This window comes from Peromyscus eremicus, chromosome 10 (genome assembly GCF_949786415.1).
Source record: "Peromyscus eremicus chromosome 10, PerEre_H2_v1, whole genome shotgun sequence".
NCBI classification, from domain to species: domain Eukaryota; kingdom Metazoa; phylum Chordata; class Mammalia; order Rodentia; family Cricetidae; genus Peromyscus; species Peromyscus eremicus.
Genome location: NC_081426.1, coordinates 77,897,069 through 77,922,106, shown reverse-complemented (window position 1 = coordinate 77,922,106; position 25,038 = coordinate 77,897,069). Strand labels below are relative to the sequence as shown.

At 39.6% G+C, this 25,038-nt stretch overlaps 1 protein-coding gene across 2 annotated transcripts; it reads left to right on the top strand.

Annotated features, from left to right (window-relative positions):
• Positions 1-1,983: 1,983 nt before the first annotated feature.
• On the top strand, positions 1,984-14,237 carry LOC131920722 (UDP-glucuronosyltransferase 2B31-like). 2 transcript variants are annotated; one of them, XM_059275149.1, is made up of 6 exons: positions 1,984-2,455; positions 4,546-4,694; positions 9,542-9,673; positions 11,042-11,129; positions 11,883-12,102; positions 13,870-14,237. In XM_059275149.1, exons 1-6 carry the CDS (start codon positions 1,984-1,986, stop codon positions 14,147-14,149), a joined length of 1,341 nt encoding a protein of 446 aa, XP_059131132.1. In that variant the 3' UTR covers positions 14,150-14,237. The 2 variants fall into 2 exon arrangements, with proteins under 2 accessions (XP_059131132.1, XP_059131131.1); XM_059275148.1 differs by having other exon boundaries at positions 1,984-2,707.
• The last annotated feature ends 10,801 nt before the right edge of the window (positions 14,238-25,038 follow it).

Genomic DNA, 25,038 nt, shown 5'->3' with positions numbered 1-25,038 from the left:
AATTCTTGCCACATGGGTGCCAATTGTAGACAAATTTATAAACAGTCTTATTAAATAAGAAACCCAGAGCCAAAAATATGGATGAAAGCTGTAGAGATCAGAGAAAAAGTGATAGCCACCTGCTAACCTTACTCACCACTCCGCCGTAGCTTCCCAAAAGAGAACCGAACCTCTTCCTGTCTAACCTGCACCTCAATTGCCTTGCTGTTCTGTCTTCTCATTGGCTCTTACCCAGCCACCTCACTTCCTAGTCACTGCCTGTCTAAAAAGACCTCCAGGACTCTATGGTTGGTACTGGAATTAAAAGCATGGGTCACCATGACTGACTATGTCCTTGAACACACAGAGACTCTGGCTGCCATGTGATCGGATTAAGGGCATGTGCTACCACCACCTGACTTCTATTTAAGGCTGGCTATCTATATTCTCTGATCTCCAGGCAAATTTTATTTATTAACATACAAATAAAATATCACCACACTCAGGACTAGATGGCCACCACAAAACAAACTCTGTGATAGTTTTTTTTTTAATTTTTGGTCTAATATATTTTGTTTTGACATTGCTTTTATCTTACTGGTCTTTGCTTGTATATATAGTTTCTGTTTTTATATTTTTATGTGCACTGAGTATGTTTCCTGTGCCTTTTCTTTGTTTTTTAAATTCTAGTTGGTTTGTTTGTTTGTCTATTCATTTGTTTGTTTGCCTGTTTGTATTTTAAGAAGGAAAAAAGGCCTGGAATTGGAAGACTGGAGAAGTGAGAGGATCTGTAGGAGACGAAGGAGTAGAAACTATGATCAAAAAATATTGTATGAACACAATTATTTTCATTAAAATAACATCAACATTCATAGCGACAAAATGTAGGGGAACAATTAAAAAACCGATCAATTCAGGAATGAATAAACAAGTCTTATCATATCTCAAAATGGGATTTGATGACTACTCAGAACTAATTTTCATGGTTACTATAACATGGAGAGTGCTAAAACACTTCAGAAATATTGAATCTAAATGCAAAATACCACCCATCCTATAATACAACTTATGTGATATGCTGAAAATAAGGAAACAATAACCTAAGAAAGTAGATAAGGAGTTGGCAAACACTGAGTCAAGTGGAAAGGGTAAAATACAGTCCATATATCTGGGCTATTGTACTTCTATAAACTTTATTATAGTAGTTAATTTATAATTCAGAGATTATGCTATGAACCTCTGGACTATTGACCTAAATTTGAGGAGTTATATGATACATAATTAACATATCATACACATTGATATGGGAAAAAGTTACTGAACAGAACTTAAAAGCATGGGTCACCATGATTGACTATGATGTTGAACACACAGAGACTCTGGCTGCCATGTGATTGGATTGAGAAAAAAATATCTGACACAGAAGTGTTGCCTTTATTTCAGGCTCTATATCAATGTATATTTTTTGACAAAGTTCATTTTCTCTTTCTCCATATCTGTCTCTCTTTCTTTTCTTCTTCCTCTTCCTCTCTCTCTCTCTCTCTCTCTCTCTCTCTCTCTCTCTCTCTCTCTCTCTCTCTCTCTCTCCCTCCTGGTTTTGATTTTTCAAGACAGGGTTTCTGACTGTCCTGGACCTCGCTTTGTAGACCAGGCTGGCCTTGAACTCAGAAATCTGCCTGTCTCTGCTTCCCTAGTACTGGGAGTGAAGGCATGTGATATCACTGTCCAGCGCAAGGCTCATTTTCACTATTCTAAAAAATGTTTTAAAATCTCTACCATACCAAAGATAAATTATTCGTTTAAGGTCACTGATAATCAGGAGTCATTTCAAGTGTTTATATCTGCTTCCTGGTTTTTGTATTTGGCATCCAGAGGCTGTGACTATCTCATATGTATTTGCTTTGGTGGGTACAAGTTGTACTTTAACTAATTGATTATTACTGTGTCTAGATCTACAAGAGCTGAGTAATCGCCATTTGAAAGGCAGCTCTAAACTTAACCAAGATGTCTGTGAAACTGACAGCGGCCCTGCTCCTGCTCCAGCTGAGTGGCTTCTTTGGATCTGGGAGTGGTGGGAAGGTGCTGGTGTGGCCAATGGAATTCAGCCATTGGCTCAACTTAAAGGTAATCCTAGATGAGCTTGTGAAGAAGGGACATGAAGTGACTGTTCTGATACCCTCAGCTTCCCTTTTTTATGAGGTTGACAAAACATCTGCTATTGAGTTTGAGACATACACTTCATCCTTTTCCATGGCTGATTTGGAGGAACTTTTTGTGGACTCAACGAGGAAATATATTTATGAGCTGCCAAAGCAATCATTTTGGAGATACTTTTTAATGTTACAAGAAGTCTTTTGGTTAGGCTCTGAATTTTCTGAGAGTCTCTGCAAAGATGCAGTTTTTAACAAGGAACTCACGACAAAACTACGCAATTCAAGCTTTGATGTCGTGGTAGCAGATCCCTTCATGCCCTGTGGTGACCTGCTGGCTGAGATTCTCAAGATACCACTTGTGTACAGTCTCCGCTTCTTTCCTGGGTCCACATATGAAAAGTACAGTGGAGGACTCCCACTGCCTCCTTCCTATGTGCCTCCTGCTATGTCAGAATTGAGTGATCGAATGACATTCATGGAGCGGGTGCAAAATGTAATCTATGTGCTTTGTTTTGACTTTTGGTTCCAAACATTTAATGAGAAGAGGTGGAATCAGTTTTACAGTGAAGTATTAGGTAAGTGCCATGATCTGTTTTAGCTACAGCATTCTAAATTTGCTGTGTCATTGAAGGTGTACTTGAAAGAACAGGATAGATAATCATAAGCAGAAGGGTGAAAAACCTGTGAAATTATCTACCAAATTCAAAACATTGTAGAAAAGCCTATGTCTCAATGGCAAATTTGAAAGCCTTGTCTTAACTTGCACAGGACACTTGAGAATGGCACATACTCAACACAAAGCAATGATTTGTGGATTTCTCTAACGAAGTACATAGGTATTTACTAGCTATTTTATCTCACATTTTAGAACAGTTTTACCTGTGGTATTTATCATCATCATCATAATAATAATAATCATCATCACTATTATCATTATTTTTTGAGCAATGATTGGGAGGCCGTGTGTCAAGGTACACTTGTGGATTTTAGAGGACACTTTGTGGAGTCTATTCTCTCTTTACACTTTTACACACAGTCTAAGGATGGAAGTATGCCTGCCACCTTGCATAGCAAGTGATTGAACTCATTGGGCAATCTGGCTGATTCCTAAAATGATTGTTTTAAATGCATCCAATGTCTTCTTGAGTGACAGACATGTAGCTTGAGGATTAACAATTATTTCTGCCTCAGTATCTACACAGTGTAGAGAACTTATCACTTCTAAGGTAATCATTTATTTTATTTAAAATTTGAAATATTTTCTGACTTTATATAATTAATTTCTTTACAAATGTGACATACAACATCTCTGTCTCGGACACAGCAAATTTATGAATGCCAGAATTTAGAGAATCCATGTTCAATCACTGGGTGTTTAAAATTCTTCTCTTTTCAACCTTTAATGACCCCAGCAAATGGCTCACCAGGTAGAGACACATGCTGCCAAGAATTTGAAGACATTGACCCATTCACAGGACATAAGGAGTGAAAGAACAAAATGCTTTCCTACAAATGTGCTGTGAAAACACACACAGACACACACGCAAACAATCACACACACAAAGGGAAATAAGTAAATATCTTTCAAAATCCTACAATATTCAAATGTGTACATGGAAATTATTAGTTACAGAGGTTTAGATGTTTTTTAAGGAAAAATAATAGGGAATAGACATCTCTTCACATATTCTAAGACTTATTATCACTTATTATTTGCAAACATACTCACACATATATTCAGTCATAATTTAAGAGCAGTACCAGGACAAGGAACTCACACATAATCAAAATTCTCTTTGAGGTCAGCCAGGACCATATAGTGAGACTCTGTCTCAAAATGAAACCTTGAAGTCCCCATGTTTACACTGGGCATGGCAGCACACACCTATAATCCCAGCAGTTAAGATGAGAAAAAAAGAGGATCTGGAGTTCAAGGTCAACTTTGGCTACATAGTGACATAGGGACCAGCCTGGGCTCCATCAGACTATCTCAAACCAAAACAGCACAAAATTCTCATTTCCCTTAGAGGAGCACACATCAAGGTCCCAGCAGCTAAACAGGGCAAACTCGAAGGAGAATACTAGGGAAAATGTTTCCCTGAGCACGATAGGGAGGATTCATAGACAATGGAATTGATTATACTACAATGGTATATCTACATATTTGGTAATCATTAATTTCCAAGGTGTTACAGATGTGTTGTCTTTTCCCTAGTCTAACAAACATACACACACACACACACACACACACACACACACACACACACACACAAATATATTATATCCCAGCCACATGGTTGTAAACAACTCTGGCTATGTTATCAAAAGTGCTTTCAGAAGACTTCCTGGCATATTCATCTTCACCTGACACTTACGTTATGGGTTATATCTTCCCTCTCTGAATCCTCTTCAGGAAGACCCACCACACTCATCGAGTTGATGGGGAAGGCAGATATATGGCTCATTCGAACCTACTGGGATTTGGAATTTCCTCACCCTCTCTTACCACATTTTGATTATGTTGGAGGACTCCACTGCAGACCTGCCAAGTCTCTGCCTAAGGTAAATATATTCCTGTCTGCTTGCTTCTCTTTACCTTACATATTTGGCAGGAGTGATTCTATTTCATTCCTTCAGAATGTTTGTGTCAAACTCAGAGAGTCACAGGAATTTAGATAGAGAAACTGGCCAGTAGAAATGAGTGTATCTATCCCATCACAAGAATATGAACTTCTTTTATGGAGCCTTGTGGGACTTCTGAGGAACAGGACAGTTAGAGTCCTACTCAACATAAGAAAACCTCAGTGACTCACACAGAACATACAGATAGGTGACATGAAACCCCACAGGAAAGTACCGAGCAGACAGAGAAACGAAGTGTGCACAGGCTCACCCACAAACACCAGCAATTCTGCCTTGAAGACAAACTGTGAACAAGTAACAAACTATGGAAATGTTACAGTGAGGAAAGGCCAAGTTGCCTGGCAGTAAAAGTAAAGAGCAGAGATGGAGCAGATAGGAAAACAGTTCTGCTTAATGAGGAAATCTCAGCTCTCTCTGGTCACTAAAGCCTGTCCTTAGTTAATGACTGCAAATGAATTCTGTAAGCTCATAAGATGGTATTCCTCCAAAGGTTCAGAGGAATGCAGTGTGATTTTAACATAACACTTCATGATGCACGACAAGTGAAAGTTTTTCTGCTCTAGTATAAAATGTCTCTAGAGACCCCTTTTTTAGTTGTGTAATGACAGCAACATACAGTCTGATCTTACCCCAAAGACTACATGTCTGCTTTCTAAGCTAGTTAAGATGTAATTGAGAAGTCCAAAAGCTGAGGGGTGATTCAAAAGTTCTGTGCAGATCAGCGCTGTTTACAGGAGATTTGTTTAGGAATATTATTTAAACTAGGCAAAGGTGTGTTACTTTTGTTTATGCTGCATGCGTTTAATGATGTAAAGATGTGTAGCCTGCCTCAGGCATCTGATTAGTCTAATAAAGAGCTGAACAGCCACAAACTAGGCAGACTAAGGATAGATGGGACTGGCAGGCAAAGAGAATAAATAGGAGGAGAACTCTAGGTTCAAGAGGAGAAAAAAGACAAAAGAAGGAAAGAGAAGATGAGGGACACACCCAGAAGCCAAAAGCCAGGCAGCCTTCAGCCAGTCAGACATAGAGACAGCAAGAAAGTAAGAAAACGTTAAAAAGTACCGAGGAAAAAAGTAGATAAGAGAAACAGGTTAATATAATTAAAAGAGCTAGCCCGAAACGTGCCTAAGGTAGGCCGAGCATTCAAAACTAGTAAGTGTCTGTGTCTTGATGTTGGAGCTGGTTGGTGGCGCAGAAGAAAAAGCCTGGTACAGACACTCTATCTTTACATTAAGGGATGGCAATGTCAGCAGGAGAGGTGGGAGGGAGGTAGACTGAGGACTTACAGGGTGTGCTAAGGCTGTGGTTCAGTACTGAAGAGCTGGCCCCACATGCCCAGTGCCAGAAAAAGGAATAAAGAAGGAAGGACGCAGAGGTGGAAATGCAGTTTACTCATGGTAATTAGGAATAATATAACTTGTATTGAAATTATAGGAAATAGTTTTCAGTCTCAATGTTTTCAATTATTTTGATCCTTTTGGGATGGGAATTATTTCTCCAAAGTACTCGCCTCTTCTCATTAGATGCTAAAATTTTCTGTGCATTGAAAATATGGATTTGACAAAATACATCAAGGATACAAAATGCAGGCCTGCTAGGTGCTTGGGGCTTAAAGGCACTGGAAAAAAGCCTTTGAAATTGAATTAGATCCTGGGACACAAATGGTGAAGGGAAAAAGGTAAGTCTAAATTTTCTTCAGATCTCATACACAAATAAATAAATGTAATGAAGCCATTATATTATAAAAATGAAAATCATTTAAAATGTACATTTTAAAATGTTTTGGAAAGCTGGGTGGTGCTGGCACACACCTTTAATGCCAGCACTTGGAAAGCAGAAGCAGGCAGATCTCTGTGAGTTTGAGGCAAGCAGGGTCGGTAGTGTGAGGTCCAGGACAGCCAACGTTACACAGAGAAACCCTGTCTAGAAAAACAAACAACAACAAAAAACACACTTTGTGTATTCCTGAGTAGCTAAGAGACAGGATTTGGAGCATTCTCAAACTAAAATTTTGAGTAATATACAGTTGGGTGAATGTACTATTTACCTTGATTTAATCAGTGTCAATAAAAAAAATCATTGGCATTTGTTTCACAATAGACTCATAGAAAACTGTACACAGAAAAGTAAGTATACATAGTTATTATTCAGAACAATTATTGATTAAAGAAATAATGAAATGAATTTAAACAATCAAGTATTAGTTTTAAATGTATATTATATCTATTAAAATTATTGTATCAAAGAATACTTAACTTATCAAGCATAATACAAATTTACTTAGAAAATGTAAGGGAGAGAAGTAAATTTGACATTGCACTATTTTTTAGGACTAAAGATTTAGATAATAGGATTTGTTTCCTAAACATATACATCATGTTGTGGTTTTATGTGTGTGTGTGTGTATGTGTATTACATGAAGAGAATAAAAAATAAATTAATTGCAATGTGTGTTTGCTGGGGTTAAACCCAGGGTCTTGTGCACCCTAAGCTCACAGTTGATCACTGAATGACATACCTACACTAAAACCGTACATTTTTTAAAAAACTAGATATAGTTTTGCAAGGAGAGTATGAGTAAATCTTATTTTTATTCATATACTTTTCTCAATTGAGCATTTTTATTATTATTTTAAATTTTGAGATTATAATTACATCATTTCCCCCTTTCCTTTCCTTCTTTCCATATTTCTTCTTTGCTCTTAAAAATTCATAGCCTCTTCTTTCATTAAATGTTGTTATTTACATATCAGTGTGTGCTCACATTTGTAAATACATAAATACAACCTGCTTAGTCTGTATGTATGTTTTCAGGGCTGACCAATTGAACAAGAAGTTATGGAATTAAAATGACTATGCAGGAAGTGAAAAATACATGAAGGATAATCAGGACCAATGTCAACATTTGGGTAACATTAATTCAATAAGATTCTCTTAGAGCAGGGGTTCTCACACTTCCTAATGCTGCAACCCTTTAATACAGTTCCTCATGTTCTGGAGACCCCTAACCATAAAATCATTTTTGTTGCTACTTCATAACTGTAATTTTGCTTCTGTTTATAAACCATAATGTAAATAATTTTGGTCATACGGTTTGCCAAAAGGGTTATAATCCACAAGTGGAGAACAACTGTGTAGAGTATGGCTTCTGAAATCTGAGTGTGCATAAAATCCCATGACTAGCTGTGGAGCTCTTGGTATTTCATAGCTGCTGGGAGAGGGAGAGTCAGTTCTCTTTAATAATGTGATGCATGGCAGGTTGTCCACATACCAAGGGAGGCCCTACCCCCAGACTAGATGGGCACCACAAACTAGACTCAATGGGGAAAGATGAGAAAAAAACAAAAAGTTCTCAAAGTTGAGAGGAAAAAAATGGAATGGCAAAAGGAAGAATTCTTGAAGAGGGGGGTGTTTCTGTTAAAATACTTTGAATGAAATTCTCTAATAATAAATAAAATATTGCTAAAAATTGAGTATGCAAAAAAATGCAAAAACACAAAATGCAGAGATGAATCAAAAAGTCAACTCCTGAACAAAATGATCTAAGATAAAAATGATATAATTTGTGTCTTGGGATTTCTATTGCTATGAATAGAAACCATGCCCATAGCAACTCTTATAAAGGAAAGCATTTAATTGGGGCTGTCTTACAGTTCAGAAGGATAGACCATTATCTTTATGGTAGGAATCATGGCAGCATTCAAGCTGACATAGTGTTGGAGAAAGAGCTGAGAGTTCTGCATCTGGCATCAGGAAGAGACTGTGACACTTAGCCTGGCTTGAGCATCTGAACCTTAAAACCCACCTACACTGATACACTTCCTCCAACAAGGCCACACCTACTCCAACAAGGCCACACCTACTAATAGTACCACTTCCTGTGGGGGCCATTTTCATTCAAACCACCACAGTTTGGCCAAAAAAACATTTACAGAAGTATACAACTGCTTTCTCTGCTTTTTTAATGACACAGACAAGAATAGACACCTTGCCAACAACATATATTTATGCATACATACATATGCACATACTCTTGCACATGTATATACAGTAAAAGAAAGTGATCTCAAACAGGCAATGTCTTTCCAACAAAATTGACTAAGCTCTACTTAAAAAACAACCACTACTGAGAAGGAAATGGAGCTTTCTGTGAATGAAAAATAGATTTATGTACCATGGATTCCACTCCTGGGCATGCATATAACAAGTGAATGAAGGACCTCAAGCAGGTTTCTGTGGAAGGACAATTATAGAAGTAGCAGAAACCTAGGCAGCAATTTATACAGTTTTGGTAAACAATAGAGGGTATATCAATACAGAGACATATAACTAAGCCTTTAAATCTAGGCAAGAACCATAATGAAATCACACCAAGTAAAATAACACAAAATATCATAATGGTCATCACATGTACCACATAAACTAGTCAAAATCAAGGAAGCATATAAAGGGAAGGTACAGCAAACTAGGAACTGGGAAAGAGAAAGAGGAATTCAGAATTAATTGCTACAAATCTTGTTTTACAAGATGAAATAAGCCAGGGCTATTTGTATGATATATATACATCTAACACAGAGAACTGCAACCTTACAGTTGGCTACAACTGTATATCTTATATGTGGATGTGAATAGTTTTTTTAAGTACCCACTACTCTAATCATTTCTAATGCTGCTCAGTTTCTTCCTATGGATGTTGGTGTCAGTTTCTATGCTCATTATTTTGTGTTGCTGCTGTCTGTGATGAGCTGACATTTCATTAACAGGAAATAGAAGACTTTGTCCAGTCTTCTGGAGAACATGGTGTTGTGGTGTTTTCCCTGGGGTCCATGGTGGGTACCCTAACAGAAGAAAGTGCCAATGTGATTGCAGCGGGTCTTGCCCAGATTCCACAGAAGGTGAGATACAGTGCCTCAGTGTTGCATCCTAAAATGGTCACATCCTGTTCAGGTGTGATTGCAGAAACCTCCTGTGTGAAACTGAAGCTGTCTTGATAGCTCTAGCTCATCTCTGAAGTCACCTGTGACTCAGAAAGACAGGGGACAGATGCCAAATAGTAGATGGTGTTTTTGATTAATAACTTTGTTATTAACATCGTGTTCAGAAAGGAAAACAGTTAACAAGAGTTTGTGAACTTAGTGTTAGGAAGGTATCGTAGGCACATACATAGAGTGTGCCTTGTCACTTCCTCCATTACCTTGGAGGAAAACTGGGGAGTACACACATTACAGTGTAATCAGACTGCTATTCAATTTTAAGCAGTAAGTGCACTGGCCCAGTAGCGATAAGCAGGCACTCAACATGGGCAGTGATGGGAGAGGGAGAGGAGGAACATCCTTGAAGAGCGTGTTTTGCTCACCCAGAGGATCTAACTTAGTTCTGAGTCCCTATGTCTGGCAGCTCAAAGCACACTTCAGGGCTCAGATGACACCCATACACATGAACACACACACACACAGAGACACAGATACAGACACAGACACACATGCACACGCGCACGCGCGCGTGCACACACACACACACACACACACATGAAAAAAATCTGTTTTAAGTACAAGAAAAATATAAAATATAAGTTTAAAAATTGTTTTTGGGGTTAAGTGTCATAATCCTTTGTAAACTTGGCCAAATGTGATCACCCACATTTTAAAATGGGCCTATGTATAGTATGTTTACGTTGCTACTCCAAAAAAAGTAGGAAGGACAGGTTTACTAGCCTCAGTTCCAACTGGGGAACTAAGCCTGCTGATTCTGAAACTAGGAACTTGGGAACTTGCTCTTGAAGTGACAATGTATCACACTACAAGAGCCTAATCTAATAAAAATACCTATGATAAAAGTGATTATAAGTGAATGAAATCAAATACCATTGACAAATAGTAAATTTGGAAAAAACTACTATAAATATATATTGGAAAAACAAAACCAGATATATATTACTAACTTCGATGGATTATTGAACTGGAATTAACATTCACACATTTCTTACCTCTTGCTTGACATTGGTGGACCTACCTTTGTCTAAGTTGCTGTTGGTTAAATGTTAAGGTGGCCTGCTGACACCTGGATAAACGTGAGAATAAATGCAGGAGAGTGAAGAGTGTTGCATCCTTGCTGTAGTAGTTCTTCACGATTCCCATCATCCATACTCACCTCCTGGATCTTTGACATTGGGCATTTATCACCAGTGATTCTTAACCTATCCAGAATTCTAGCAGGAGTAACTTCACATTTGAAGTAATAAGAGGCTAGCTTCATCTTAACAGGTTCTTTGGCGATTTGAAGGCAAGAAGCCAGACACCTTGGGCTCCAACACTAGGCTCTACAAATGGATCCCCCAGAATGACCTTCTTGGTAAGCATCAGGAAACACCTGAGACATGAGGAATGGCCGGTCAACACTAATGCATTTATGACAACTGTTGTCTAGTCCTGGGGAGAATGCATACAAGAACTAATGGGAATATTCTTCCAGTAACATTTGAGATGGGAGAATCTATTTTTATCTCTGCTGTATTGACCATTCAGATACATGAAGTCACTTCTTTCTCTCCACCTCCTATGTCTATATCTTACATCAACCATTTCCCCTACTGTAGGGCAATTGTATATGCCAGTGGGAATGGTATTCTTTCATTAATGATTCTTCATTTACTGTGCTCCTATGAAGACCCCACAACATGAGATGGTACCCCGTGATGAAATGTCCTCAGCCTTATTCCATCACAATGAGTACTCAACCGTTACAGTGTGAAGCCAACCCATCCAGAGCAGTGGCTTCACTGTTGCTTTAAGAGAACACACTCTCCTGAACCACAGCCTGTGCTTACACAAGCTGTTTGCTGCACTTGGGAGGAGCTCTGCCCTTTTTGTCCATTGTACAAAATCATTCTGCTTCCACACTGCACCTCCTCTTTGTGGCCTTCACTTAATCTCTGTGGACTTGCACTGTTCCTTGCTCTAAGACATGGGAGGAATTCAGTGCCGTCCTGAAGTTATGATAATGATATCTAGAGAATATTTATCCTTTCTCTGTCTCTTTTTCTGCCTCTCATTTTCTATATCAGATTTATGATTAACACTTTCCCTTAATTTCTCCCCTTCCTAGGTCATCCTAAAACCAGAGCTTTTATAACTCATGGTGGCACCAATGGTATCTATGAGGCGATCTACCACGGGATCCCTGTGGTTGGCATTCCTTTGTTTGCAGACCAGTTTGATAATGTTGTTCGTATGAAGACCAAAGGAGCAGGTGTTAAACTGGACTTTCTCACAATGTCCAGTGCAGATCTGGTCAATGCAGTGAAGACAGTCACTAATGACCCTTCGTAAGTACAGTGATTTTGTTCAAGTTGGTACTGGTCCAGATAGGTTCTCTCCAAGGTCACAGTAGAATTCATATAATCTTTAGTCTAAGTTTGAAAACTAGAACAACAATATAAAACTCATTCTGTCAATCAAGACTGCGAACTATCCCTGTTGATTTACTGTAAAAGAAGTTAGTTTAGAATAATTTGATGATGGAAAACTTGGTGAGTGAAAGGACACAATTTCTCCAAAGATGATCAAATCAACAGTACAATAACGATAAACAAAATATTTCAAGTCAATGACTAAAATTTCTGAAACTCTTATTCTTTGTTTAAATAATGCTTTCTCACTGACCAAAGTAGAATAATTATGCATATATTTACATATGTTTGTAGATATATATGTATAATATGTAATGACCAAATAAAATACCATTTCCATCTCCTTAGACATTTATAATTTTATTTTTGTCAGTGTGGAAAGTCCCCTCTTCCACATTCCACAAGTTACAGGAGGACATGTAACTTGTAATTCAGTCACTGACTCACTACAGAGCGCTGTCCTGCTAGCCAGGGGCAGGATGCATGTGTTAGCTGATGTCTCTCTATCCCCACTCACTCTCTCCGTTCCTAGACTCCAGTTACCACTGTTCTACTCTCTCCTTCTATGAAATCAGCTCTGCAGTTTCCACACAGTGGTGATTGTACAGTGTTTTCATTTAGAGCCTAATTTATATGACTTAGTATAATATCCTCTGGTTTCATCCTTATTATTATAAAGACAAGATTTCCTTCTTTATAATTGTTGAATAATATTCAACTATGTTTTCATACCACATTTTATTTCTCCATCATCCCACAATTCCACTTCCTAACTCTCATAACCAGGGCTGCAAAAACCATGGACCTTAAGGGACCTTTTTGATAACTTGTTTACTATTTCTTTGAAAAGATTCCTAATAGCAAAACAGCTAGAACCCAGAATAACTGTTCAGGAAATCCATGCTCTTTTATTAGCTACTGTACTGAATTAGACTGTAGCATTCACTTCTGTTAGTAATACTCATCCTCCTACCATTGACCAGCCTGTCAGCCTGACTTTCAATTCCCAGAAGCTACATTATAAGAGCAGAGAACTAACTCCCACAAGTTTTCCTCTGCCCTCCACACATGCTGCATGGTACACGCCACACCCTCAGGGCCCCATAGAGACACAACTAGAATGTGGAAAAAGAAAAAATAATTGACAAGTACCACATCCTCTGCATCCTTGTCATTCCTGTGCTTCTGCTGCTGTTAGAAGTACTAGGGGTTGAATTCATGCCCTCGAGCATTCTAGGCAAGCAAACAATGAGCTGCATCTCAGCCCTTATGTCATCTTTTGTAAAGTATGTCCCTTTCTTGCCATTTACCCATTTTTAATCATTCATAGCACTTCTATTGAGTTTACAAAGAATTTTGGCACAGTTTCTTCACAAAAGCATCAATGGATCATGTTCAGACTGGGTTGAACCACCTACCTTGCAGTGTTTGAAACAGCTTACTAATATTTCCTCTGCTGGAAAAATTTACTTCCCCAAATGATTTTCCATTTCAGTTTTGGAAAGAATTTCCTAGAAAATGCCAACCTCGAGGCACACTTTCAAACATGTCCCCCCCAAAAAACCACACTGCATCTAGGGCTAATCTAAGGAATGTACTGAGTCTCGTGATGCTTTCCCTGAACCTTCCATAGGCTTCATGCACTTAAGTAAACTAATTGGTTTTCCATATTGTTATCTTTAGCTATAAGGAGAATGCCATGAGGCTATCAAGAATCCACCATGATCAACCAATGAAGCCCCTGGACAGAGCCGTCTTCTGGATTGAGTATGTCATGCGCCACAAAGGAGCCAAGCACCTTCGTGTGGCAGCACATGACCTCACCTGGTTCCAGTACCACTCTCTGGATGTGCTTGCTTTCCTGCTGGCCTGTGTGCTGACTGTGATGCTCATCATCATGAAGTGTTGCCTCTTTTGTTGCCAGAAGTTTGCTAAAGCTGGAAAGAAAAAGAAAAGGGAGTAGCTGAAATGGGGAGGACAGACACACGGACCTCCCCCAGTGCATCCCGGCAAGAGAGGCTGTGATGACAGGGTCCTTCATCCTGTGACGAGACAGCTTTTCTCTCCTTGACTCATCAAATCACAACATTATTTACAGAGTTTTAATATATGACTATATGTTAGAAATATTTTTGGTCACAGTGCAAGAAACTAGGAAAAATTAAAGATCAAACTATATTAGTGCCTCTTAAAAATTATTTCTGTGGTACCGGGGAAGTGGCTCCACAGTTAAGAGTACTTTTTGTTCTTGTAGAGTATCTGAGTTTTATTTCCAACACCCACAGGTGGCTCACTACCATCAGTAATTTCAAAGTATCTGGTGCCCTCTTCTGACTCCTTCAGGCATTGCATACACATGATATGCATACACACGTGCAGGCAAAAACAATCATACACATTTAATAAAAATAAGCGAATCTTTAAAGAACTGCTGTAAGTTCCATGTTACACTGCCATAATTTATCAGGCTTAATTCCAGTTCATAAGTTAATGATGGACATAAGGGCCTTCAAAAAGCCACACATAGTATCCATATTGTTTTGTAAATACTCAGCATGTGTTAGCTACACAGCTGCAGAACTGTGTAGTTTTTATTTTTCCCAAACAAGATGTTAAAAGATTTATACTTTGTGGTGGTTTGAATAAAAATGGCCCCCGTAGGCTCCTATGGACTGGCATTATTTGAAAGGATTAGGACTTGTGGCTTTGTTAGAGTAGGGATGGCTTTGTTGCAGGAAGTGTGTCACCGAGGGGTGGACTTTGAGGTTTCAGAAACTCTAGCTAGTCCTAGTGGCTCACTTGGCTCTTCCTGCTGACTGTCAATTCAGATGTAGAATTCTTAGCTCCTTCTCCAGCAGCAGGTCTGCCTAAGCGCCACCCTGCTGCCCACCATGACAATAATGGGCTAAACCCCTGAACTGTAAGCCATCCACAATTAAGTGCTTTCCTTTTAAGAGTTGCCATGGTCGTGGTGTCTCTTCACAGCGGCGGGGCACCGACTAAGACACTCTTCCACTTGGTGTCATTGAGCAAGGGTGCTTCTTTGCTTGTATTGTCCTCCAGCCTCAGCACCGCTTCGGGGCTCGAAGCTGTGTTTACCTCTTTCCTGCTGAAGTCTTCTCACAGTTAAATGCATTCACAAAGAGATATCGTTTCCATACCTGCTTCCAGCTATCACAGTAAACTATGTAGGGACCATGCCGATCTCAAAGGTCTGTGCTGCCACCCGGGGCCATGGTGACATCCAGGTTCAACCTGCTTCTGATGGCCATGTCTGGGTCTATGGTCCTGCCATAGCTGGAGTCTGTGTTGATGTCCACTCTCTGTGTTACCACAGAGGCCCATGAGAACCATGGGTTGAACCATGTGTTGAAGTACAGGGCCACGCTGAGCCACACTCCCCCTCACCAGAGAGCTAACCCTACCCTTCTCAGGCCCTGGGATAATAGACCCCAATGACATGGGAAAGCTGGTCCCACCCTTCACCTTGGGCGTGGCAGAGCCACTCACCTAACCCGGGTGGTCCCAGCAGTCTGGTCAGAAAAACCCAGCTACCACCCAGACACACATCCTGGGCTTTAAGTGGGCACTCCCCAACATCTACCCCATCTATGACCTGCTGGGGTATATGAAGGGACTGGTCCTACGGAACCAAAGCCACGGGATCTCCATGACTTGGGGCAACTGTATTCTGTTAATCCATCCAGGACAAGGACTCAGGAGCCTTGTTTCTTCTGATAGCCCGAGCACGGGAATAAGCAGGATTTAGAAGCATGAAATTCACAAACATTCGTTGCCAAATTAGAGTTACAATTTTCACCCATCAGGATTTAGAGATCAGAGGCTTCCTTGAGCGTTCCATCATTGTCGACCAATATAAAATGAAAGCCCTCAGTCCAACCAATCAGATTCATTTGTTCCTTCTATTGTCAGGAACAGTCATAATGTTTCTGGAGAACTAAAGATGCCTAACGACTATTTCTGTGGTTTAGAGAAGTCGGTCACCCTTTGGAAAGTTCTCAGCTCCTCTAGGGCTTGGGACCCTGAACTTTATTTCACCCTACAAGTGAAGTGGAGTCTGAAGTCAAACGACTGTACTTAGGCCAAGGTGCTTTTTGCCTGCTCCCTTCAATCCAAGAGGAGTTTCTGTGAGGGTCCAATAGTGATGGTGAACCAGAAGTCAGAGGCCTTGAACCTGACCAACAACCCATTAAGCAATAAATGCTTGCAGGTAAAGCTGTGTGGAGAAAAGATTATACTGCATGTTGTGCAGCAGCTCCCAATGCCACTACAAACGAAGAGGCGATGGAAAGGCAGGAAAGATGGAGGAGCAAAGTGTTGTTTTTTTGTTTTGTTTTGTTTTTTCTTGTTAGCTTTTTTTGGTTGGTTTGTTTTGAATTAATATTCTTTTTTGCATTTTTATTATTTTTAATCTTATTTTTATAATTTCTTTTGTACTTTTCCTTGCGGGGGGGGGGGGGGAGAAATACTACAAGGGTAAAAGACAGATACAGAGGGACTGGGAAATGAGTGAGATTGAGGTGCATGATGTAAAATTCCCAAAGAATCAATATAAAAGTCATGTTAATAAAAAAAATCAAAAAAATAGAAAATAAAAAAACCCAAAAACCTATTCACCTGTTTACTGTCATTATTTTCAGCTTTCAGGGATAGAAATACAGGCCTCAATTACAGGTTGTGGTACTATATATACTTATGGCATGCAGGCCAGGAAAACAGGTAGGCTAACTGCGGATCTTCACCTCTTCCTCCACTCCTCCAAATCCAATCTCCCAGTCTCATCCCCAGCTCTGTAACAGATCACCTGCTGCAGCCTCCCCTCCCTCCATGCTCCCATCTCCAGTGAGTCACAAAGATCTTCTCTAACCCTCCTTCCCCCATCTCCAGTGAGTCACAAAGATCTTCTCTAACCCTCCTTCCTTCCCCCAACTCCAGCAGTCAGCAGAATACCTGTGGCAACCTTCTCTGCCATACCTCCCATCTCCTTTGGACCCCTCAGCTCTTCCCCTTCTAACCTTCCTCCCCACACTCGTTATTTTGTCAGACTCCAACCCCAGAAGGCACTCCCTGATAACCTAAGGACTGCTTCTCCCAGGGTAACAAGTAGGCTAAAAGTGGACCCGTACATCTCCTACTGCTCCCAGATCCGACACCCCTGTCTCATCCCCACCTCTGTATCAGGAAACTTGCTGTAGTCTCCCTCTCCTCTCTGACCTCATCCCCAAGGGATCAAAAAGACCTTCTCCACTCTTCTCTCCTCCAACTCATCCCACTATTCCAGCCTCCAACACCAGAAAGCATTCCTTGTGAACATACCATCTGAGAAGGCCAGGGAACAGGCAACACACAACAATTATACTCTCCAAAATTTCAGAGAGGAAACAGAAGCCAAGGAACAAAACCCTCCCCTCAACTAAGACAAATCCAGAAATCAGCACATAGACCTATAATCATCTCAAACCCATCCCAAAGCCTAGATGCCAACATATAAACACAATCAATAACAGCTAGGACAATATATCCCCACTAGAGCCTAGCTATTGTACCATACCAGGCCCTGAATATTCCAACATAGCTGAGGCACAGGAAAAAGACCTTAAAACCAATGATATAAAGATGATAGAAGTCCTCAAAGAGGAAATGAATAGACCCCTTCACAAAATACAGGAAACAACAAACAAAAAGTTGTATGAAAGGAAACTATATAAAACTGTTCAAGACCTAAAAATAGAAATACAATCAATAAAGAAAACACAAATTGAGAGAATTCTGGAAGTGAAAAATTTAGGAATTTGAGCAGAAACTACAAAGCCAAGCTTCACCAACAAAATACAAGAGATGGAAGGGAGAATCCGATGTAGCTGAAGTTTTCTCCAGTCCTGCCTGGCCCACAGTCAGGACAAATCTCTCTCACTCGCCAGTCCTGCAGCTGCTCAGACCCAACCAAGTAAACACACAGAGACTTATATATTGCTTACAAGCTGTATGGCTGTGGCAGGCTTCTTGTTATCTAGTTCTTCTATCTTAAATTAACCCATTTCTGTTAATCTATATGTCGCCACGTGTTCTGTGGCTTTACATGCTGCCTTTACATGCTGCTCCCTGGAAGGCAGGCTGGCATCTCCTCCCACTCTGCCCTCCTGTTCTCCCAATTCTCCTCTGTGCTAGTCCCGCCTATACTTCCTGCCTGGCTACTGGCCAATCAGTGTTTTATTTATCAATCAATAATCCACAGCAAACCAAGGTATTGAAAATACGATTGGAAGAATTGGATACATTAGTCAAAGAAAATGTTAAATTAAAAAAAAAAAAAATCCTGACACAAAACATCCAGGCAATCTGGGACACTATGAAAAGACAAAACCTATAATCAGAATAAAAGAAGGAGAAGAAACCCAACTCAAAGGCCCAGGAAATATTTTCAACAAAATCATAGAAGAAAATTTTTCTAACCTAAAGAAGGAGATGCCAGTCACACTACAAGCACACAGAACAACAAATAGATTGGACCAGAAGAGAAAGTCCCCTCTCCATATAATAATCAAAACACTAACATACAGAACAAAGATAGAATATTAAAAGCTGCAAGGGAAAAGGACCAAGTAACATATAAAAGGAGGCCTATTAAAATTACCGCTGACTTCTCAAAGGAGACACTAAGAGCCAGAAGGGCCTAGATGGATGTGCTACAGACTCTAAGAGACCACAGATGCCAGTCCAGATTACTATACCCAACAAAACTTTCATTCACCATAGACGGAAAAAAAAATGAGATATTTCATGATAAAGTCAAATTTAAACAGTATCTATCTACAAATACAACCCTACAGAAGATGCTAGAAGAAAAACTCCAACTTAAGGAGGTTAACTACACCTATGAAAACACAGGAAATTAATAATCTCATAGCAGCAAATTCAAAAGAAGGAAAGCACACATACAAACACCACCAACAGTAAGGACAACAACAAAAACAAAATAACAAGAATCAACAATCATTGGTCATTGATATCTCTCAATATCAATGGTCTCAATTCCCCCCACCCCCGAAAAGACACAGACCAACAGAATGGATATGAAAACAGGATCTGTCCTTCTGCTTCATCCAAGAAATACACTCAACATCAAAGATAAACACTACCTCAGGGTAAAGGGTTGGAAAAAGATATTCCAAGTAAATGGACCTAAGAAGCAAGCTAGTGTAGCCATTTTAATATCTAACAAAATAGACTTCAAGCCAAGACTTATCAAAAAAAGATAGAGAAGGAGCCGGGTGGTGGTGGCTGCGGCGGCGGCGCACGCCTTTAATCCCAGCACTTGGGAGGCAGAGCCAGGTGGATCTCTGTGAGTTCGAGGCCAGCCTGGGCTACCAAGTGAGTTCCAGGAAAAGGGGCAAAGACACACAGAGAAACCCTGTCTCGAAAAACCAAAAAAAAAAAAAAAAAAAAAAAAAAAAAAAGATAGAGAAGGACACTACATATACATCAAAGGAAAAAACCATCAGGATGGCATCTCAATTCTTAAAATCTATGTCCCAAACACAGGGCACCTACATTTGTAAAGGAAACACTACTACACATAGATTTACTTATGAATAAAAAGACATAAAAAGTTGGAAACAAAGCCAGGCGGTGGTGGCCCACACCTTTAATCCCAGCACTTGGGAGGCAGAGCCAGGCGGATCTCTGTGAGTTCAAGACCAGTGTGGGCTACCAAGTGAGTTCCAGGAAAGGCGCAAAGCTGCACGGAGAAACCCTGTCTCGAAAAACAAACAAAAAGTTGGAAATAGCTATGACTTACCTGGGTAACTGTCTAATCACTGTTCTACTGCTGTGAAGAGACACAAAGTAGGACTAGAGGTATTGAAATTTCCCAAGAACAACTTCTTTGGAGAGGGTGATTATGCTGATGTACAAAGACAGTCTATAAATGATGAACACACCTTGGCTCTATGCCGTGCAGCAGCTTTGAATGCTTAGGACAGAATTGGAGAAGTTTAGGAAAGACATTGAGTCATTTACTAAAGTTATACAAGGCCCAAAAGAAACCACTGATTTTTTTTTTTTACAAAGATTGACTTCAACTGTAGATATGATACAAATTCGGCAGTTAGACAAATAATAATTGAATCTTGGCTTTTGAAAATGCCAATTCACAATGCAAAAGGGTAGTTAGGCCTTTAAAGGCAAGGTCAGCACCCATAGAGAAATGGAACTGAAGTATGGTCAATATTGAATCTCATAACCATGATGATGCTTGGATAGGAAAGGTGACTTCCTGCTGTGGGATGTTCTGTATGTTAAATGTGTTGCTCTGATTGGTTAATAAATAAAACACTGATTGGCCAGTAGCCAGGCAGGAAGTATAGGCAGGACAAGGAGAGAAGAGAATTGTGGGAACAGAAAGGCTGAGGAGAGAGATGCTGCCAGACGCCACCATGACAAGTGAGATGTAAGGTACTGGTAAGGCATGAGCCATGTGGCAACTTATAGACTAATAGAAATGGGTTAATTTAAGATATAAGAGCAGCTAGCAAGAAGCCTGAGCCATTAGGCCAAACAGTTTAAAAAATATGAGCGTGTGAGTGATATTTTTTAAGTGGGCTGTCGACTGCCGGGGCTTAGCGGGACCCAGAGAGAAAACTCTAACTACAAATGGCACCCAACAGGTTGGCAAGAGTCTCCACCTAAAACCTGAGAAAGAAGATTCTAAAACAGAGCTAAAAACCGCCATACTGCAGGTCAACCGCGCATGCCACAAATCCATCATACAGTAGCTCAAACCTGCAGGCTGCTACTAACTTGAGAGAGACAACTAGGGAGCTATTTTTAGCTGTGGCTGATAGCTCTGCCCCCGTCAGGCGGAAGATGGATGCCCTAACATTAGAAGAACCTTGGGTGACTTTCCAGGCAGCCAGCTGTCTCATTTCTTAGTTTTGGAAGTTGTTTGGTCTGCACTTCCTGTTTACTCAGGTAATATTATATCCTTCTCAGGTCTCTGATGGAGTTGAAGACTAGATAGTTATAATTATTGTTTTCTTTGTTACCCAATTCATAAAAGAAATTCACAAAAGAGGTGTAAAGTGTATAAGGTTGAGAGACATAAAAGTTTGGGGTTGGTAATGCAAGTTAGGATAGAAAGTGAATTAGACACAACATTTTGAACTCACCAAGATAGAATAGATAACAGAGTGTTTTCTCTGAATTTGTCAAATGCTATGGACTAGACATTGTAATTATTGCTTGTATATATTTGTATATAGTTATTGTATTTTTTGAATATAGTTTTTCTATGTTAGTTAAAACCTTCCCTTTTTATTTAGACAAAAACAGGGGAAATGTGTGATATTTTGTTTGTGTTCTGACAAAGACTTGTTTGGAGTCAGAGGGTGGAGATAGCCACTAGTTAATCATAGAGGTCTGGAGGTCTGTACAGAGGAGAGGAAGTGATAAGGCAGGATGGAGAGAGGATCTAGGCCCATTTTGGATAAAGGAGAGGTAGAGGCAGGAAAAGACTATGACTGCTCCCCTACTTTCTCTTTCTACCCTGATATCTAAATCCTGGTTTTTATTGATAAGATTAATTAGTTTTATGCATCAACAGTATGCTGACCAATATGGACAAGCAAGACATACAAAAAAGTGACTACCAAATTTTGCCAAGATAAGGCAGGATAGTCCTTCAAAAATCCTGTTTTACAGAAAAGTCTGTCAGATATTCTAAGCCTGCAGGCTGAAAATGGATGCCCCACCATTACAGAGGAACCTTGGGTGACTGTTCAGGCAGCCAGCCAGCTGTCTCTGTCATTTCTCAGTTTTGGAAGTTGTTTGCTCTGCACTTCCTGTTTACTCAGGTAATATTATATCCTTCTCAGGTCTCTCATGGAGTCTAAGACTAGATAGTTATAGTTTTCCTTGTTACCAGATTCAGAAAAGAAATTCACAAAAGAAGTGTAAAGTATATAAGGTTGAGAGACATAAAAAGATAGTTTTGAGTTGGTAATACAAGTTAGGATAGAAAGTGAATTAGGTACAATACTTCGGACTCCCCAAAACAAGATAGATGATGTATTTTCTCTGAATTTGTCAAAGGCAAATGGACTGGACATTGTTAATGTAATTATTGCCTGTATATTTTTGTATATAGTTATTGTACTTATTGTATAGTTTTTCCTGTTAAAACCTTCCCTTTTTATTTAAACAAAAAAGGGGGGGGGAATGTGTGATATTTTGATTGTGTTCTGACAAAGCTTGCTTGGAGTCAGAGGGCAGAGCCAGCCACCAGCTGACCAAAATTTGGAGGACTGTAGACAGACAGATGAGAAGAAGTAGTAAGTTGGGGCTGAGAGAGGATCTCCACCCTTTTGGACAGAGAAACAGAAGAGGCAGGAGGTGACTGGCAGCTGCTCCCTGCTTCTCTTATCTTCCAGGTTCTTACCCTGATATTTGACTCCCGATTTTTTATTAAGATTATATTAACGCTTCAAGGGAGCCTGGAGATGTTCTGAACTCCCTGTAATTCTGCTGTCTATGCTCTTTGCTGGCTTTGTCTTCTGCTTCATTTGATGGGTACAAAAAGCTGTGCAGCTAATATACTTGCTGGCTTGGCTCATTACCTCTTGGAGCACTCTTGTCCTCAGCTTTTGACTCTTCCTTTCCATTATTCATGCCTTGTGCCCAACCCTCCCCTCTGGACCCTGTCTGGAACCCTGATATGTCTGGTCCAGGTCACTCTCCAAATAATTAAATGAGTTCAATGCATTAGCTTCAAAATCTTGAAAATATTTCTGAGACAAAATTTATTGCAATTATGGAATAATATTTACATAAACAAGGAAAAACTGAAAATATTCATACAAAGACTCTGCAGCATTGGTGCACATCAATGAACAGACTCCCAATGGACCTGATTGTATGTAGAAAGTGCATTGGACATTCTTCCTGCCCCCCCTCCAAAGAACTGCTAAAATGAATACTTTTATAAATATATCTTACACACTAAAATTTTATAAAATAGAAATAGTTTTATTTTAGGCTTATGGCTCCAAGGGGAGAAGTCCATCACCATGACGGCAGGGGAACATAGCAGCAGGCAGGCAGGCATGGCTCTGGAGCAGCAGCTGAAAGCTCACATCTCAAGCTACATGCAGAAAGCAGAAAGCTAGCTCAAAACATCACGAGTCTCTTGAAACCTCAAAACCCAGTAAAATACTTCCTCAAGCAAGGCTACACTTCCCAGTCCTCCCCAAACAGCCATTGACTGGGGGCCGAATATTCAAATGCTGGAGACTTATGGGAGAATTCTCATTCAAACCACTACAGACAGGGTCAGATGTAAGGAAAATTATTTAAAAATCATTCATCTGAAGCTGGAGAGATGTTTCAGTAGCTAAGAGCACTTGCTCTTGCAGAGGACCCTGGTTTTGTTCCCAGAATCCTCATGGTGGTTGCACATAACCATTGATAACTTCAGTTCCTAGGTATTTGGTGCCCTCTTTTGGCCTCTGAGAACACTACATGCACATGGTGCACATATGTACAGAAATGAAAGCACTCATACACAAAATCTCAAAAAAAAAAAAAAATCACTCACATGACTGTTCAATTACAAATGATGCTGGGACAATTACTCAATGGGACCATCTCTGCTATATCCTCACAAGAACTAACATCAGAGTGAGTTATACCTTTAAATGTTCAAAAAAGTCCTAAAAAATATATTAAGCACTTTTTAGAATCTTGAGATGAAAATAGTACAAAGCCAAGATTACAAATAATCTCCACTTTAACTGCACCAAAAATGTAAACTCTTATACAGATAAAAACAAAACCCAAAAAAGACAACCTATACAGAGTAGAAAACACTGACAACATATATCACAATCCAATAATTTTTATATGTATATTCATACATATAGTAAAAAGATGAAATGATCAAATAGAAAATTATCAGAAAAAGAAACATGGTTAATAACTTTCTGGGGACAGAGAGATAGGTCAGCAGTTCAGAGAACTTGATACTTTTGCAGGGAACCTGGGTTCACTTCCCAGCACCCATCTGCTGACTCATGACCATCTCCATGATGCATGACTCACGGTATCATAAGCAACTCCAGATCCAGTGGATCTGATGCCCTCTTCTGGCCTCTACCAGCACCAGTATGTATGCAGTCTATTGTTGACTATTACAAAGCACATGAAAACAAAATATTCCCATTTTTAATAACTTAAAAATGATGAATAAAAGTATATAAATCCAGACAAATGCCTGGAAGAAATCATTGAATTAGGGATAGTGAGATGGCTCAGTGAGTAAAGGCTTTTGCTGCCAAGCCTGATGACCAAGTTTGATTCCCCAGAAGCCACATGGTGGTAGGAGAGAACAGACTCCTACAGATTGTCCTCTGAGATCCACATGGGAACTAAGGCACACACTCAAACTGACACACACCACACATCTTACACAAACACCATTATGTAGAAAAAAAGTCACTAAATTAGCTACACGTAGAAATCAGATTAGAAAGTAAGACTATTACATATTTTATGCTTTGCTTTTGTAGTTGCTTGAAGAAATTTTACCTTTATAGCTTCAATGTGTAATTCTAATACTTCATTTTTTCCCCAAGGTGATTATCAGTTTATAGAAAAGAAACAATAAAATCCCAGCAAATAATCAAACATTCTTGGGCTAACATAGCTTTTAAAAAATCTGATGAAGTTGTATGTAGTTGAAGCTGGCCTCACAGATGTTATGCAAGCAAGACTGGTCTTCAGTTCCTAACCCCACCTCTACCTGCTAAGGTTTCAGGCACTCACCATCATTCCTGGCTT

Coding starts and splice junctions, on each gene's coding strand:
- LOC131920722 (XM_059275148.1), top strand. CDS start 1,984: ATGTCTGTGAAACTGACAGCGGCCCTGCTCCTGCTCCAGCTGAGTGGC. Junction 11,130..11,882: donor CCCCCAGAATGACCTTCTTG/GTAAGCATCAGG, acceptor TCCCCTTCCTAG/GTCATCCTAAAACCAGAGCT. Junction 12,103..13,869: donor ACAGTCACTAATGACCCTTC/GTAAGTACAGTG, acceptor TGTTATCTTTAG/CTATAAGGAGAATGCCATGA.